We start from the raw sequence: 18,119 nt of genomic DNA on the forward strand, positions 1-18,119 counted from the left end.
TCATGCAATTAATCGATTGATTAATAATTGTCCTCCATATGCAGCACACTGGCTTGTCTCACATTTCCTCTTTAAGGTCTCAACTTTCTGCTTTTAATGCCGCATAACTTAATCTATAATAATCATGTTTGATCAGCGAATATTTAATATTGATTATATGAATCTGCAAAGTAGCAAAAGCTGTTAGACAAAGTGCAGTGAAAGTATGAATAATATAGTTAAAAACTAAATGTATGCAAAAAATGAAAAGTATTTAACATGTATATCGTCACTGTTCAGCTGAAACATTAAAACAACTGACAAGTGAAGTGAGCATTGATCATCTTGTTACAATCAAATGTTCTGCTGGGAAACTTTGAGTTCTGTCATTTCTGTGGATCCTCTTTGACAAACACCACCCACCCAAACACCGTTCAGACCAACTACACCCCCTCATGGCAAAGGGGCCTGTGTTGCAGGCTCGTTGTCCTGCTGGGGGGGCACTGCCATCAAGGAGTGCTGCTGCCATGAGGGGGTGTACTCGGTCTGCAGCTGTGTTTGGGTGACTGGTGTTTGTCAAAGAGACATCCACATGAATGCTAGGACTCATGGTTTCACAGCCGAGCATGGCATTGGTACACAATGATCCATGTTATTTATTTCACCTGTCACTGGTTCTAATGTTAAGGCTCTCTGTGTATACACATGTTAAATACTTTATGAATTAGATAGTGTGCGTGTTTAGTTGGGCCTTGTGCCTGGCTAGGGACATGCTCAGGGTGTGTGTGTGTGTGTGTGTGTGTGTACATATATATATATATATATATATATATATATATATACATTTATATATATATATATACACACACACACACACAAAAATATATCTTGAAATAAAATGTATATAAAAATAGACTTCTTCTCACTGTCTATAACTGATCTCTCTATGAGTCCTGCTAATAGCCCAGAAAGGTCGTTATTTAACAACCTGAGAATGAGACTCAACAATCAGCTGTCTTTCTCCAGAATTGCTCTAAGAGTATGTGTCTTAATCTGTGATAATACGTCACGTTGATCAGTTAATATTTTGTATTAATTATATGAATCTACAAAGTAACTATTAACTAAATAATGTTGTGAAAAAAGAAATACTCAAGAACAGCACATGTACCTCAAAACTGAAGTTAAGTACACCACTTAAAGGAATGTACAGAGTAACTTTACACCAATGTAAATGTTCAAATTTACTTCTCATTAAATTAAATTTAAACTCCATTTAAACAAATAATGAAAAGTCATTTGTAGTTAAATACAATAGGAGAAGTAGAAGTAGCATTTTAAATGTGTTGAGGAAAATGTAAACAGCAAGGCTGTTAACACCTTAATGCGTGTTATTGATCTCTTTATATGAAGTATTTAACATGTATGTACACCATCAGCCAAAACATTGAAACACTGACAGGTGAAGTGAGCATTGATCATCTTGTTACAATCAAATGTTCTGCTGGAAACTCTGGAGTCCTGGCGTTTATGTGGACGCCCCCTCAAGGCAACAGCACTCCTTGATGGCAGCGCCCCCCCTGCAGGACAACTCACCTGCAACACCGCAGAAACGGCTCAGGAATGGTCCGATGAACCTGACAAAGAACTCAAGGTGTTGAGTTGGCCTTTGAATTCCTCAGATCCCAATCCAGTTGAGCATCTGTGGGATGCACCAGAGCCAAGTCCCATCCATGTTGGGGCCCCCATGGATCGTCCTCGGCTCATGGTACATCCAACGGACATTAAGTTGGATTGAGATCTGGGGAATTCAGAGGCCAGGTTGACACTCTGAGCTCTTTGTCATGTTCCTCGGGTTGTTCCTGAGCACTTTTTGCAGTGTTGCAGCTGTATTCTCCTGCTGGGGGGCACTTCCATCGAGGAGTGTCTTTGCCATGAGAGGCCGCTCTTCTGCAGCGGTGTTTGGGTGAGTGGTGCTTCTCAAACAGGCGTCCACGTGAATGCTAGGACTCAAGGTTTCTCAGCAGAACATGGCATTAGAAACAACATGATCAATGTTATTCATTTCACCTGTCATTGGTTTGAATCTTGTGGTGGATTGTTGTATGTACACATGTGAAATATTTTATAGATGAGATCAGTAATTGATCAGAATCAGAATCAGAAATTCCTTTATTAGTCCCGCATGTGGAGATAATTGTATTAATTATATGAATATGCAAAGTAACTATTGACTAAAAATTGTTGTAAAATGTAAGCTGTTAAATAACGTGCAGTGAAAATATAAATTGTAAATCAGTCCAAAGCAGTAAAAATAGAAATGCTCAAGAAAAGTGCATGTACCTGAAAATGTAACTTAAGTACACTACTTAAATGAACGTACAGAGTAACTTTACACCAATAAATGTTCAAATTTACTTCCCATTAGATTAAAACTCCATTTAAACAAATTATGAAAAGTCATTTCAGGAGACTGAAACCTCCACACGGAAACTCAAGACCAACAAAAATAGACTCAGGTCTCTTTGTGGAGGACAAACAACTACCACAAAAACAACACAACAACAAACACACAAAAACTCTAAAACAATAAAAAAAACCTCCACAAACACACAAAACCTCTACAAACCACAAAACCTCAACAAACAAACAAAACCTCCACAAACACACAAAACCTCCACAAACACACAAAATCTCCACAAACACACAAAACCTCTACAAACACACAAAACCTCAACAAACAAACAAAACCTCCACAAACACACAAAATCTCCTAAAATAGACAAAACCTCCACAAACACACACAAAACCTCTACAAACACACAAAACCTCCTAAAACAGCCAAACCTCCACAAACACACAAAACCTCCACAAAGAGACTTGAAACTACCACTGCTCCTCTTTTTCTTCCTGCAGGTGACGGACGAGACCAAACCTGGAGACGAGCAACAACAGGAGCCTGAAGCAGCAGGACACCTGAGTATCTGAGTATCTGGGTATCCGAGTATCTGAGTATCCGAGTATCCGAGTATCTGGGTATCCGAGTATCTGAGTATCCGTGTTCTGATGACGACTCCTTCAGGTTGTGCAGGTGTTTGTTGACTACAGTTTCACCTGCTCAGATAGTGAGCACTGTTGTCTTTACTGGCTGTTTACGTAATAAACCATTTTTCTGAATTACACTCTGTTGTGGTTGTAATCCTGCTCAGCCCTGATTTCATAGAACGTGTTGAATCTTTTGATGGAGTCCAAGTATCTCCTCTCAGACTCATTGTCAAAACTTTAACTATATTTGATATATACATTTCATTTCTGCAGTGGCGACCAGGGCTTCATCATCTATTCTTATTATGGAACCGACTGATTTAGAAACAGGCCCATGTGTTGTTTAATAGTGTCTGAGCAGGTTAGCCTCTCTGCATCTCTTATCACAGTAATGAAGCTAACAGCAGCTCAGTGAGAGTTTATAATGTTTTACCAGCAGCTGTTATGATATATAGCTGAAGTGCTGTCTGTAATATCACCAAGCAGACAGATAAAAGGTCATGTTGAGCAGCTACAGTAGTTTATATGCTCATCATGCAGCCTCATTGTGGTCTGCACAGAATGGTTTCTGTGTTTGTCTCAGTTCTGGTTTAATGTGTGTTTTAAGTCGCTGCACTGACTCCCTGTGTGTCAGAAGATGGACTTTAAAATCATTTTTCTGGTCTATAAAGCGCTAAATGTTCTCAGGACTGAACACATTTGGTTTACTTGTACGAGGGATCAGGAGGGTTCTTTAAAATGTTTGTTTGGATACATTTACTTATTTATAAAAGTAGTCAGTAACGTAACTGAGGTAAAACTGTCCACTCGTCTAAATCAGGTAGTAAAACAAGACTGTTCATTGTGGCTTTTAAATAAGTTAATTGAATGCATTTTTTTTTTTTTATCTGTAGCTTATTATATTTCCATTTTTTCCATTCTGTCTTTCAGATGCTGTTTTAATGTCTTAATGTTTTAGTTTTGACTAATTATGTTATTCTGAATGGATTGAATTCTGTATAAATAAACAACTTACCTCAGTGAGGTTTTATTTTTTAGATCTCTAAACCTTGTTTTAAACTGAGTACTTTCTAAATATAAAATAGAAAACGGGACCTGAAATAAATCCAAAAGGCGTTTTAGTCAGGATAGTTTACAGGCTCCTCTTCAGCTCGCACCAGTCATCATTAGATTTTTTTTCCTGTGTGTGTGTGTGTGTGTGTGTGTGTGGCTTGAGGTAATGATAGTCCTCGGGCCCTAATAATAAAAAAAAAAATGTAAACAAAGGTCTGTCAAGATTGTAATATTGGATGTAGCAGCAGGAACCAATGACACAGAAACTTATTACATCAGTCAGTGGAAGAGAAAATTATTTTACGACAACACCAGCGCCTTGACGGCAGCACCAGCGTCTTTACGGCAGCACCAGCGTCTTGACGTCAGCACCGGCGTCTTTACGGCAGCACCAGCTTGTTGACGGCAGCCTGTTCCCACAACATCAGACAACATGGCAGAAGCGGCGCAGTCTCCCGCAGCTGAGGAGGTTCTGATGGAGAACCAGGAGAGTTCGGCGGCGGGGACAGACAGCGGGACACCGGGAGCTGCTGCCCGGGACAAACCCGTGTGTCTCATCGTGCTGGGAATGGCGGGCTCCGGGAAAACCACCTTCGTTCAGGTAAGTTAGCGAGTTTGGCTAACGGTGGCTAACAGCATGAGTTAGCTCCTTCAGCCAGGTCACAAAGTAAGACAGTCACAGTTTATATGAGTGCTTTAAAAACCCGCTCAGTTCCGAGTTCGGATCAGAAACTAGTGACTGATGGAGGAAGAAGGTGATGTGCTCACCTGGTGGGTCGTGACGTGTCTCGCTGTTAGCTGGTTCCGTTAGCTGTCACTAGCATTAGCCTCTGGAGTCTGTGTGCATCACTCATCTCTCTGGTTCTGGTTCTGGTGATGTTCTACATATTTCTTATTATCTACGAACTCTATGAGAAGACCAAACCAGCCGTGACTGTATCTAGTGACATCATTCTTCTGGATGTGTTGGATTGTGGCTGAATTTAAGAATTGACATCTCTGAACCTGCAGACAGTTAAAATCCAAAGTGTTATCTAAAAGAGTCAGGGAGGAGATCTGTTGTTGTTCCTGCTGATCTCATTTAATTACATACAAACTATTCAAACTGTCCCCCTGTCAGGTTGATGTTACATACAGTCGCTCTCTGGTTTTAAATTATTTAAATTAAATGTCAGTAACACTGAAGATTAAACAGCTCCTTTCCTCTGTTTCTCTTTCAAAGACTTCTGTTGACATCTGAGCATGTAGACATTCAACAGAACTGGAGTCCATCTTTGTAAAGAAATATTTATTTTGATTGATAGTTTAACTGTCGTGTGTTTATTATATAGCCTCCAATTTACAGTACAAATATATGAAACGTCTATATTTGGTCTTTTGCTGTTATTTTTTTCATTCTCCTCTTTTAAATCGTGTTATTTAAACAGCTAAAGACATATCTTTTTAGCCTGACTTTTAATTAGAGTGCCTCGTCATTTAGCTCTTTTTATTTTTTATTTATTTTTACGTTATTTATTCTATGTCACTCGGTTCTTATATCCTGACTCTTCGCTTTATACGTATTTATTTCTCACTCCATGCTTGTACTTACTACTTATTTTATTTTTATTTTATTTTATTTTTTATTCATTCACTAGCCTTTTATGACTGTTGTAGTTATTGTTTTTTCTCTGCCTTTGTATTTATTTATCTGTCTGCTTTTTACTCAATGAATTATTGTTGTCTATTTTTAATTTTGCTCTGTGAAGCACTTTGGGCTGCATTCATGTGCGACAGGTGCTACATGAATAAATAAAGTTGAAGTTATTATGCCTGCAGTTCTGTACAGTCACAGATGATTGTGTCTCTGTTTTGATCTCACAGTGTTTTTGTGTCTTCCAGAGGCTGACGGCTCATCTTCACTCTCAGAAAGCTCCTCCGTACGTCATCAACCTGGACCCTGCCGTCCACGAGGTCCCATTCCCCGCAAACATCGGTGAGTGGACCGGTCTATTTCCCAGAAACACTCAACAGATATTAAACAGAAGGTGAACGGTAGCGTACATACGTATCAGCCTTCAGTCTGTGTGTCCTCTCTCCTCCAGACATCAGGGACACTGTCAACTACAAGGAGGTGATGAAGCAGTACGGCCTCGGACCAAACGGAGGCATTGTGACATCACTCAACCTGTTCGCTACACGCTTTGATCAGGTGACTCAGTCTGACTCCGCCTCCTCTGTGATCTGTTGAACCCAGATTAAAGAATTAAACAAACCAAAGCTGTCAGGACGTAATCAGGCTTCTTTAAAGTCTCGGCTCTTTACATTTTTAATGTTGAAGGAAGTTTTGTCTTTGAATCTTTCTTCAGTGCGACTTGAACTTCCTGAGGATCTCGTTATTTCTGATGTCAATCTGCTTTAAACATCCATAATTATCTTAGAAATCAGAGAAGACTCTGCAGAACCTGCCTGACAGTCTTCATGTTATTAAGTTTTCTACAGTATCACAGTAATCCAGTGACAATTGTCTGTAGATGAGGTTATTACAGTTGTAATTATTATTCAGTGGGAGGGAAAAATTAACCGTTTACATCCTCAGGATTTTGTTCTCGAGGGGAAGTGTTGTTATTTAAACCCATCCAGTCTGAAACAGGCTTTAGAAAATATTGTCTGCCTTCTGTGTGAAACTGTTTTGATTTAAATGTCTCGATGTGACGTGTTCTGATGAAATCATGATGAAAACCGGACTGAATAATGAAAGAACACGTGTGTGTTTGTGTCCTTCAGGTGATGCAGTTCATAGAGAAGAAGCAGCAGAATCATCGGTCAGTTTATATGATTTAAACTTCCTGTGTGGTTCTCTGCTCAGCTGGATCCTCGCGGTCCTCTTCAGCCTCTCTGTTTCACACTGAGCTTCTCTCTCTGACCTTTGACCTCTGCAGGTATGTGCTGATTGACACTCCGGGTCAGATTGAAGTCTTCACCTGGTCTGCGTCTGGAACCATCATCACAGAGGCTCTGGTTCGTCTGCACGCTGTTGTTTTCCTCCTCTTTCTCTTGACACATGACACTCAGTTTCTATTCGTCCTGTGTGTGTTTCAGGCGTCTTCCTTCCCCTGCGTCGTCATCTACGTGATGGACACGTCCCGCAGCGTCAACCCCGTCACATTCATGTCCAACATGCTGTACGCCTGCAGGTACATCACCGTCAGATTACTTTTATAGACGCTTGGGTGTTATTTTGATCTTGTTGCCGACTAATTATATCAGTAATAATATCATCCTGCTCAGCAGGTTAATAGCTGAGCTTTATGAACACGATGACATCATGAAAACAACTCTGACTAGTCAACAATAGTCAGGGAACACAGTGACGCAGTGACGGGGGTTCTCCAGCAGGGGGAGCTCAGAGAACAGATACCAAACCTGATGCTGTGCTCCAAGTCATTATATAAAAATGATTCCTAGTATGCAGTTCTACATTTGGAGTTAAAATTGAGTATTATTACATATAAAAATGTTTTGTATGTCTTGAATGAATATTAACACTTTCACATAAAAAAGTTTCAAGGACATTTTAAGATATACAATGAAAACATCAGTTCTGGAGCTGAAGTGTTTAACAATATTTAACATATTTAACTACATGAATGTGACACAGAATCAGTTGAGTTCAACAAAGTGAAGACTGATGGACATATTAATGTTTAAAATGACAGATTCTTCATTCAAGAAAAAAAATGACCACCATCATTAATTTGATTTGTTGCTAAACATTCATCAGCAACTGTTCCAATAAACACATGCTGTAAATGATTCTTGATGTTCAGGACACATTTAAATTTCATCTCAGACTCTCAGCTGTCAGAAGCTGCACTGTGTCATGTGACAGCGATCGTGTCTCACATGAATCTTCAGACATGATTTCAGTCTCAGCTGATGTTTCTCTCCCTCAGTATTCTCTACAAGACCAAGCTGCCCTTCATCGTCGTCATGAACAAGGTGAGCTCACCTCCTCTCTGCTCATTAATTATTCATATTTCATCTTGTGTTGTTGTTGACTGGATTCTCTCCTGTTGTTGTTTGTGCAGACTGACATCATCGACCACAGCTTCGCCGTGGAGTGGATGCAGGACTTCGAGGTCTTCCAAGATGCTCTGAACCAGGAAACCTCGTACGTGAGCAACCTGACGCGCTCCATGAGTCTGGTTCTGGACGAGTTCTACACCAACCTGAGGGTAAGAAGTCTTCACGTGTGCACAACATGATATGGCAGACGGCTAAAGTCTAAAGAATAAATGCTCCAGCTGTGATGGTTCTCATTTTAGATCGATTTAAAAAGGATCGTGTCAAAAACAATCTCCTGTGGCCTCCGTCTGCAGGAGGTCTGTTTACATCGAGTTAATCTCTTTTCTTTGGGTGTAACTCAGATTTCTCAGCCAGGTAGGAACCAGTCCTAAAGGTGAACTCCTCCTGACAGTGTTGTCTCTGTGTCTGCAGGTGGTGGGCGTGTCCGCAGTGACAGGAAGTGGACTGGATGAGCTGTTTGTTCAGGTGGAGGACGCCGCCGACGAGTACGAGAGGTGAGTTCATCAGCCTGTTTCAGTGTGCAGGTGCACTAACACAGCTACTCACCTGTAGTGTTCACACCTGATGTCTCCCGCTCACTCTGAGACTCCACGTCATGCAGGACGAGGCAGTTAATTAAAAACTGTTTAACTGGTCTTATTTAATGTAAAAGGCTGCCGCCAACTCCTGTGATGCACCTGAAAATAAACAATGAACAGAAGAATAAGAACATGAGCAGAGTTTACTGTGTCATTGTTCCTCCCACGCTGCAGCTTACAGGGTGTAATAATGTGTCCCGTCCAACTCAAAGAGACAGAATGACTCATGTTGGAGAAATGTATCTGAAGGCGGCTGCGTAGAGCAGAATCTGGATCTGTGTCTAAACGAGTTTCATTAACGAGAGCCGTCTCAGCGCTGTGGTGAGGAGGAGGATGGAAAGTTACGGCTGTAGAAATGATTTCACTTTAAGACGGTTTGATATTTATCTGTATTAAAGCTTACATCAGCTCACACCTGGATTGTCTCAGGTGAGGCAGTGATGTGTGTGAAGTGTCTTCTGTCTGTCTGTCTTCTGTACTCAGGTCTGAGTTCACTGTGTCAACCTGAGTTCACAAAGCTTGTCTGATATGTTTTCTCCCTTGTCGTGTGAGTTTGTGTGATGCACTGAACTCTTCCTCCTCCTTCCTCAGGGAGTATCGACCCGAATATGAAAGACTCCGTAAACAGCTGGTGAGTGTGTGTGTGTGTGTGTGTGTGTGTGTGTGTGTGTGTGTGTGTGTGTGTCCTCACATGTCTCCGTGTTGTAACTGACTTCCTGTCCTTCAGGCGGACGCTCAGAGCAAGAAGCAGCAGCAGCAGCTGGAGCGACTCAGGAAGGACCTGGGAGCCGTCGACATGACGAACACACCTAAGACAGGTAGAGCTGACGGACACAGAAGATAAAGTACACAACGCTTTATTTTACAGCTCTGTGGTGTCCTGATGACTCCCAGTGCCAGAAGACAGTCAGTGTTTATTGCTAAAAGAAAAACTTGATGGTGGACTGAAGGCTGATTGTTGTGCTGTAATTTATTGTTGTATTGCTGTTTGACTTCCTGTCCACAGAGGGAGCTGACATCGCCGGGCCCAGTGACCTCATCATGACCCGTGGTAACCCTGACGAGGAGGAGGAGGAGGAGGACAGCGACACGGACGACATCGATCACAGCGGTGAGAAATGACTGTAAAAAAACAAAACGATGCAAAAATACAAAACAAAATCATGTAAATAATAAAACTGAAATCTTTGGTTCCCTTTTTGTTTTCAGCTACGGAGGAGAGCAAAGAGGCCGACGCCTTTGGAAACTTTCTGACTGAGAGGAGGGAGGTGGTTCAGGTCCGAAACAAAAAGTGTGCCGTGCCTGACGGACCCTGATGGACCCTGACCTCTGACCTCTGCTGATGACCTCTGACCTCTGACTCTGTCAAGAAGAAAAGAAACGACAGAGACTGAATGAAGGTGAGGGAACTCAGGAACCTCCTGGTGGTTTCTCCCTGTGATACAGACTCTCACCTGGAACAGAGACGAGTGAAGATTCCTCCATCGGTGACGTTCAGACATGAGATCTGAACTTCCTGTGTGATCAGGTGACCTCTGACCTGTGACCTGGTCCTGCAGTAAGGCTGCTCCTCAGCGTCGCTCCCTCCCTATAGAGACAAACTTATATTTTTATATCAGAAAAGACTTTATTCTGCTTTTCTCGTGTTCTTCATTCTGTTGACTTTTGTTTGTGAAGCACTGACACTGACTACCATCTGCTAAATAAAAGTGAGCTTTTTCCTCACAGTTGGTTTTAGTTCAGACTGTTTTTGATGTTTCCACCAATCAGATTGTTCCATATGAGACTCCAGCAGCCGTGCTTCATTTCACAGTTAGCTTCATGCTAATGTCAGTGTGATGATTAGTGTTATCATCACTGAAGTGAAACAGTCACAGCTCCAACATGTTGTTTCACCAGATTCCATGTGAAAGCCAGTTACATTTAATTTGTGTTCTCGAGTTCACAAGTTGTTTCTGTCATTATGGAGGAATTACTCAAATGTTGTAATCACAAGATAATGAATTAAAAGAATCAATTTCTGTTGGTGTTTATCAGGTCAGCGGTGTCGTGTCCCAGCATGCACGTCTGGCTCGACATGTGCAGCTGAACATGTCAGAGTACGCTGCCTGTTAGTGACGGCAAACCTTCAGAAAAGGTTCATATGGTTTGAAAACCAGCTGACACAGCAGTCGACTGCTGATGAGTGTTATCATGTCAGCTTCTCGTCATAAATTATAAAAGTCGACTGATGTTTTTTTAGTGCAGATGCAGATTCTTCGTAATAAAGGAGACAAACGATTTACATTCACAGTGAAAATAAGAATATTAATGTCAATGTTGAGAATAAGCAGCGATGGAAAGCAACCAGCTACAATTTACTGAAGTACGATTTTGACGTTCCATTTTCTGTTTCCACTCAGAGCTGAAGTGCTGCACTTTTAAATCTATTTATTTAATTGGCAATCAAAGACAAAAAGCACAGACATCAGTAATCTGTAATAATCTGTCTGCTCAGGGAGAGACGACGACGACGATGATGAAGATGAAGAATGTCCAGTTGATTAACACTGAGCCGTCAGCCGCTGTGACGGTTGGAGGAGATCCTGCAGGATGTTGAGCTGCTTTCTTTTGTACCGGCGGCTGTTTCTGTTATTTAGTCCACTTCCATTACTGATGGCAGACAAAGAGACTGAGCTCTCTGAATGGAAGAAAAGAAACTCCCACACACTGTTCACTTCAGAGCAGCTCCACGCTGTGATGAGCGGAGCATCCTCAGTCGTTCCTCTGTGATGGAGGCCGTCAGCGTCTCGGCTCCCGACAGAAGCTGAGCTCGTGTTTGAGTCGCTCTCTGTTCGTCTCCATTCATGTCTGAGCTGTGTGAATGGACTCAGATCCTCCGCCTGCCGACCATCTGCCAACACGCTCTGCTCGCTCGCCTACAGGCGGACGAGCGTGGTCGATGTAAAGAGCAGCTGACTCACTTTCACATTTACTCAGTACTGAAGGATGAAACTGAGCTTCTTTTACTTCATGGACAGTTTTTCTTTTAGTGTCACTGTGAACTTTTACACTAAATTAATCTGCCTTCATTAGTTACTTTACAAATTAATTGTGATTTTTCTTTTTTTTTGCACAAAACTAAGAGTTTGTAAATTATGTATTTTTTTCTTAGCAAACATCATGTCTGTGGTTCAGGCTCACTGTCACATTTCTCACTAGTTTCTCCAAAACATTGATGGAGAAGAGAAACGTTAGTGTCGGTCACATCTCAGAAACTTCACCTGTAAAACCTGCTTTCACATCAAAGTCACCTGATGACATCACAGCCGTCAGCAGCAGGAACACTTTACTGCACCGGATCAGACTTCATGTGTTTTACTGAAGTATCCTGATACTCTGCAGGTCAAAACCAGCAGATTAAAGTCTGTGAAAAGGCTGCAGGAAAAACAGCATATAACATATATTTGTTGACTGAGTTTAACTTGTGTTTTTGTTTTCGGCCTTGTGTTTCAACAGGACGATGTCATCAAAATAAATGATTTTCAATAGACAGTTCTCAGAGGATCGAAATGAAATGATTCATGAGGTGATGCATTACATTATTATATATACAGATTATTGGATTTTAAAAGAATAGAAGGAACCAAAGAGAACAGAACAGTTCTGGAGCGTCGCAGTAAAACAGCAGCTGAAGTTGATAATCAGAAAACTGCAACTCTGTTTTACTGCGACGCTCCAGAACTGTTCTGTGGACTGCGACACTTCACCTGACTTCAAGCACAGATAATAAAGTTCACATCCTGCAGTCACTGTTTTATTCAAAACATCAAACATTACAAAAGATTTTTTTTTAAATGTGCCGGTCGGTGAAGTGTGCTGACTGCCGACAGTTCCTGGTTTGTCTCCAGGTTCGGTTCGTCCGTCTGCCTCTCAGGTGAGTTTCTGGAAGCGTCCGCCTGCAGCAGCAGTGACTCACCTCCGCTGACATTCAGCCCACACTGTTGTCTGTTCTCTCTCTCCTCCTCCTCATCCTGCCCCCTCCTCTTTCCCTCCCATCCCCTCCCCTCTTCTCTCCCTCCCCTCTGCTCTTCTTTCCCTCTCCTCTCCTCTTCTCTCCCTCCTCCTCCTCAGTGGGCTGCAGACACGACCAGAAACAGAAACGCTGGCAGTCACGACGCCTCGCCGACACAAATAAAACACACGACTGCTGGCTGAGAGTCAGGCTGCTCATTCATCCTGAGGCTGAGACACACACACACACACACACACACACACAGTTAAACTGGTCCAGACTGGTTCACACTGGCGGCTACATCCATATCTCCCAGTTCAGATTTGTCTCTGCAGCCTGTGATATAAATGATTCCCTCCACACAGCGACACCTGGAGCCGTCGGGTCAGTTCACCTCAGCAGTGACGGGGTTCATGTTCTCCACTCTCACTGACCTCAGATCTGTGAGCTGTGTGTCTGTTTCATAAATTAAATCTCTGTAGACTGAAAGTGTGGAAGTGTTGAGATGATTTAACCTGCCGCTCTGAAGTGTTGCTGTGTGACGAGTTAGAACGAGACTCCAGAATCTGCTTTTCTTATCAACAGGACCATTAAATGTAAGAGAGCATGAGGTCAGTGTGGGTCACTGGTACCATGTGGACCAGTCCTGAATGTCAGAATCTTTCTGGACTGACTGGAGCAGACTCAGATCACCTGTGTGCAGGTGTGCAGTCTGAGTCCTGATTGCTGAGTGACAGCAGCTTGGGTCATTCCCCTCTCAGCCAATCAGGGTGCGACGACGCCCTCCTGTGAAGGCTGAAGAGAGGTGAGACTGACACACTCGGGTCACCCTGGTTCTGTCTGACCCGCTGCAGAGCTCGTCCCAACAGACTGTCAGTCGGTACCTGAGCTCCTCTATGAACCGTCAGTGTTCTCACATGTCGTTCATTTGATCTTTGGAGTAAAAGAAGAAATAGATTTTTATTTTCCCATTAATACCAAAGTATTTAATAAAATGATTCCTGCTCACAGTTCTATTTACCTCCAACCTAACTGATTAATTTATTTGATGAAAAGTTTGACATTCTTAAGACACAACTCTTAAATTCAGCCCACAGCTGAATGATGATCCACAGCCGGGCTGCAGGTCAGAATCACCTGCACCAGCTCAGCGAATCACATCAAGATCTCCACGAGCCGACAGAGTCGTATAATATCTGTCCAGTCCACAGAACATAACCAAGAAATCTACAACTCAGAAAACATCCGGCACACCAGATGATTCTGGTTTCCTTTCTCACTCTTCCAGTTTTCTGAGGGAATTATCTGGTCCGGTCCGGTCCGGTCCGGTTTGTTTGTGTTTAATATGCTGCGGCTGGTTCCTGCACCAGTACCACCACAGACTTGAAGGTAACTGTAAAGACACAGACTGTGTGTAATGTGGGTCGGTGCTGTCGGACCAGTGCATCACTGATTTATCTGCCTGTCTGGGCATCAAACCAGCGACCCGGTCTCAGGTCGGGCGGTGGTTTCCTCTTGAGATCGCAGAGGGAAAAATCTAGGGAAGCTTTCTGTGCAATTATAAAGGAGACCGTCTTTGAGTTCTTGTGCATGTTAAAGGTATTTATAGTTAAAAGTCCACATCAACAGGAGCTCCTCTTCCTCCTGAAACACTCTGTTCAGTAGCTGAATCAGCAGATCCGCTGTGTTATTGTTGATTCTTCAGTAGTGCTGCAGAGATCAAGACCAGCGTGTTATTGGTTTAAGACTCACCTTCAAGCAGGTAGACCAGCTGTGATGGAAATGCAAACCCAGACCGTGCTGAGTCAGAGCGAGTAGAACCGGGCCGGCAGATGTGATGTAAAGACGTAGATGTGGGTCGAGCTGATTTCAGATCATCTGTTGCTCTAACGTGTGCTGTTGTTTTTATCTTGTGGTGATATTCACACACGTTCTGCATCAAACTGCAGGAAACACATCAACAGAGCCGACCGGAGGCATGTCAGCAGCGCTGGCTCAGTCATGTTCGAGCCGACCAATCAGAGCAGACTAGGGAGAGGTGTCTTAAAGAGACAGGAGCTAAAAACAGCATTTCAGTGTGACTTTACATAACTTGTATCAGATTTTCTGTTGATGTAACTTGTAAACTGTGACTTGTTGCTCTTTTCTGTACAGATTCTATACATCTATTGCATGTCTGTCCGTCCTGGAAGAGGGATCCCTCCTCTGTGGCTCTTCCTGAGGTTTCTTCCATTGTTTTTTTTACCCTGTTAAAAGGTTTTTTTCCATCAACATGTGAAGTTTTTCCTCACTCGAATCGAGGGTCTAAGGACAGAGGATGTTGTTCACTGTACAGACTGTAAAGCCCACTGAGGCAATGTGATTGTGATTTTGGGCTATATAAATAAAATTGATTTGATTTGATTCCTGGGGCGGCTGTAGCTCAGCGGGTAGAGCTGGTGAACTAGTGATCAGAAGGCCGCTGGCTCCCCTGGGGCGGGACTGAGCTGCATGTCGAAGCATCCTTGAGCAAGATACTGAACCCCAAAATTGCTCCTGATGTGCAGTTGGCATCTTGTGTGGCAGCCTCTGCCATCAGTAAGGTCCTGCGATGAGCTGGCGACTCATCCAGGGTGAACCCTGGCCTTCACCCATAAGCTAACTGGAATTGGCCCCAGTAACCCCCCCTCCCCTGAAAAAGGGGGATAAAACAGCCCCACGACCCTCACGGAACGGAATATAACAAATCTGATTTGTTTTAGTGTTCACTGAGTTTTACAGCATGTAGACCTGCTGGAGGTGTTTAACACGGCTGCAGTCTACAGCAGCAGCTCAGAGCAGCTGAGTGTCACAGAGAGAATGTGACTGATGACAAACTGATAATCTATACAACTCAACGCTCAACGCTCTGCCATATACAGTGAACAGCAGCCTGCAGTCTAAACTCAGGACTCCTCCACCTGAGTGATGATGATGATGATGATGATGATGATGATGATGATGATGATGATGGTGGTGATGATGATGATGATGAAGATTAAGATGAGGGGTGAGGAAGCAGAGAAATCAACACAAATCATCTTCTGTGTTGATCAAATAGCAGAAAGTTTAATCACTCTAACAAAAACATTTCTTCAGTGATGACATCACCATCATCATCATCATCATCATCATCATCACCTTCATCTTCATCACCATCACCATCATCATCATCACCATCATCATCATCACCATCATCATCATCATCATCATCATCACCTTCATCACCACACCTCAGATGTTCTGTGTATCTCACCTCAGCTCGATTATCAGCTGTGGTTTCTTCTTTCTTTCTCATTTCGGTTGTCATGACATCACTCTGTGTTGAGCTCAGTGCAGTGACCTCATTGTCAGTGACATCATCTCCCAGCCTCAGAGATGATGTCATTGCTTCCAGTTAGTCTGCGGCTGTTTTTCCTCGAAAGCTTCCTGCAGAGCCCCGCCCCCGACTCCACATCAGACCTCTGCTCTGTTCTACTGGGTTCTACTGTGTTCTACTGAGGTCCATCTATGTGTTCTGTCTCTATGATGGGCCCGGTTCTGTCCACAGTAAACAGCTCTGTCTGTTCTGCAGTACAAAAGCTGCTGCAGCTCTTCAAAAAACATTATTCTGCAGATGTGTTGTTGTTTCTGCTGAATCCTGATTTGACTTTCAAGACGCGCACACACACACACACACACACACACACACATACACACCCTGACAGTGGAGCTCTCAGCTGATAGGCTGCAGATGACATCATCAGTTGGGATGTGGAGGTTTCTCCCCGTCCTTGTTGCTGCAGCCTCTCACTCACCTTCCACCTACACACACACACACACACACACACACACACACACACACACACACACACACACACACAAACCTAAAGCACTGCAGTAGCATTGTAGCCTAAAACACACACTCAGCTCAGCATCCCTGTGAAGCTGTGTCCACACAAAGATAGAATTACAAGAACACACACACACACACACACACACACACTGCAGCTGCATTACATCATCTGGTTGAGTGTGAGGAGGAGAATGAGGAGAGCAAGGAGGAGGAGGAGGAGGAGGAGGAGGAGGAGGAGGAGGAACAGTGTGTGAGAACACCGTGTTCTGCTGTGGTGCATGATGGGAGCTGTAGTCTCGTCCTCCAATAAAAACATGTGATTCACAGATTTCACTCAAATGTGAAACAAACAATATTTAATCTAAAACTCACATCAAACAAAAAGCTTTACTAATCTAACACAGTGATGATCTGAGCAGTTTATGTTTTAGGTTTAAATGTGTTTATTCTTCAACTGGATCCATTTCTCTGCTGTCAGTTCACAGGATTCCTCGATTTGTGGTCTCAGATCAAAACAAACTGAGCTGCTCAGATGAATGTGACGGTACTTCACCTACAGGTGGCGCTACAGCAACGTGATGCATTTTATACACCAAATATCAGATAATTTAAGATCTGATCTGCACAAATACAGTTTCTACAGTCAGAGGATGTTCATCAACACGGCTGCTGATCCCGTCCAGTGAAGAGCTCCAGAACAAAGTCACCATGAATCAAACAGCTGCTGAGTTTTTACTGATAAACCACATCTGAACTTTTATGAAGACTCCTGTGAGCGTTGAGCCTCGATGGAGCTGCGAGCGCTGACTGAATGAAAAGTGACAGACAGTCGAGTTTGGCCGACAACTAGAGCAACAGATGGAGGCGTTAACACACACACACACACACGCACACACACAGATCTGTGTGTGTGTGTGTGTGTGTGTGTGTATGTGAGATGAGTCAGGATGAGTAACAATCCGTTCTCAGCCTTTAATTTTAGCGCTGACATTTCCTCAGAAGCACATCGACCCCACAAACCAGATCAGACCAGATCCAGTTTGATCCTCGTGTGTCAGAAGTTTCTCTGTGATTTTGTTTTCAGAATTTCTTTATGAGACTTTAAACGTTGTCAGATTGAAATATGTGTGTTTTCATGTTTCTGTGTTCCTCTGCACGCTTTAAACAACCTGATCTCCAGGATCAATGTTGGCTGAGTACGTTTCTGCAGAACCATGAATAAGTCCAAACACGGTTCTGTGTTTATCCTCAGGTCGGGTTCAGGCACCTGAACCGCTTCAGCTCAGGGTCAGAAATCATCAGGGTTTAAAAACATCGAGCAGTGAGACACAAACTGCAGTCTGCACCTCATTTACTGAACAATGCACTTCTAAAAATATAAAACAGAAGATTATTGCATCGATCATCAGCAGAGTTTGAGGAAACCTGCTGAAAGTGAATCTTTATTATAAACATCAGAATATTTTCAGCACCGCGTCAGTTCATCTCTTCACTGCTGCAGGTGAAATATTATTATTATTATTATAAACTCAACACGACATGTTTATAA

At 42.9% G+C, this 18,119-nt stretch overlaps 1 protein-coding gene and 1 long non-coding RNA gene across 2 annotated transcripts; one reads left to right on the top strand and one right to left on the bottom strand.

Moving 5' to 3' along the window:
- The first annotated feature begins 4,466 nt into the window (after positions 1 to 4,466).
- On the top strand, positions 4,467 to 10,460 carry LOC115578179 (GPN-loop GTPase 1-like). Its single transcript, XM_030411047.1, has 13 exons — positions 4,467 to 4,678; positions 5,959 to 6,052; positions 6,162 to 6,268; positions 6,844 to 6,881; positions 6,999 to 7,077; positions 7,159 to 7,253; positions 8,013 to 8,058; positions 8,148 to 8,294; positions 8,557 to 8,639; positions 9,315 to 9,354; positions 9,451 to 9,541; positions 9,730 to 9,834; positions 9,933 to 10,460. Exons 1-13 carry the CDS (start codon positions 4,511 to 4,513, stop codon positions 10,037 to 10,039), a joined length of 1,200 nt encoding a protein of 399 aa, XP_030266907.1. The 5' UTR covers positions 4,467 to 4,510; the 3' UTR covers positions 10,040 to 10,460.
- LOC115578180 (uncharacterized) lies at positions 8,416 to 9,525 on the bottom strand. Its single transcript, XR_003983391.1, has 2 exons — positions 9,415 to 9,525; positions 8,416 to 8,822 (listed from the first exon to the last, which is right to left on the bottom strand). It is a non-coding gene; the product is annotated as an uncharacterized LOC115578180 (long non-coding RNA).
- Positions 10,461 to 18,119: the final 7,659 nt, after the last annotated feature.

Source organism: Sparus aurata, unplaced genomic scaffold, assembly GCF_900880675.1.
Source record: "Sparus aurata unplaced genomic scaffold, fSpaAur1.1, whole genome shotgun sequence".
In the NCBI taxonomy this organism is placed as follows: Eukaryota; Metazoa; Chordata; class Actinopteri; order Spariformes; family Sparidae; genus Sparus; species Sparus aurata.

Bases quoted from the DNA above. Each gene is read 5' to 3' on its own strand.
- LOC115578179 (XM_030411047.1), top strand. From the start codon at position 4,511: ATGGCAGAAGCGGCGCAGTCTCCCGCAGCTGAGGAGGTTCTGATGGAG. The intron at 6,053-6,161 runs GTGAGTGGACCG...TCTCTCCTCCAG, and splicing joins CCCATTCCCCGCAAACATCG to ACATCAGGGACACTGTCAAC. The intron at 8,059-8,147 runs GTGAGCTCACCT...TTGTTTGTGCAG, and splicing joins TCATCGTCGTCATGAACAAG to ACTGACATCATCGACCACAG.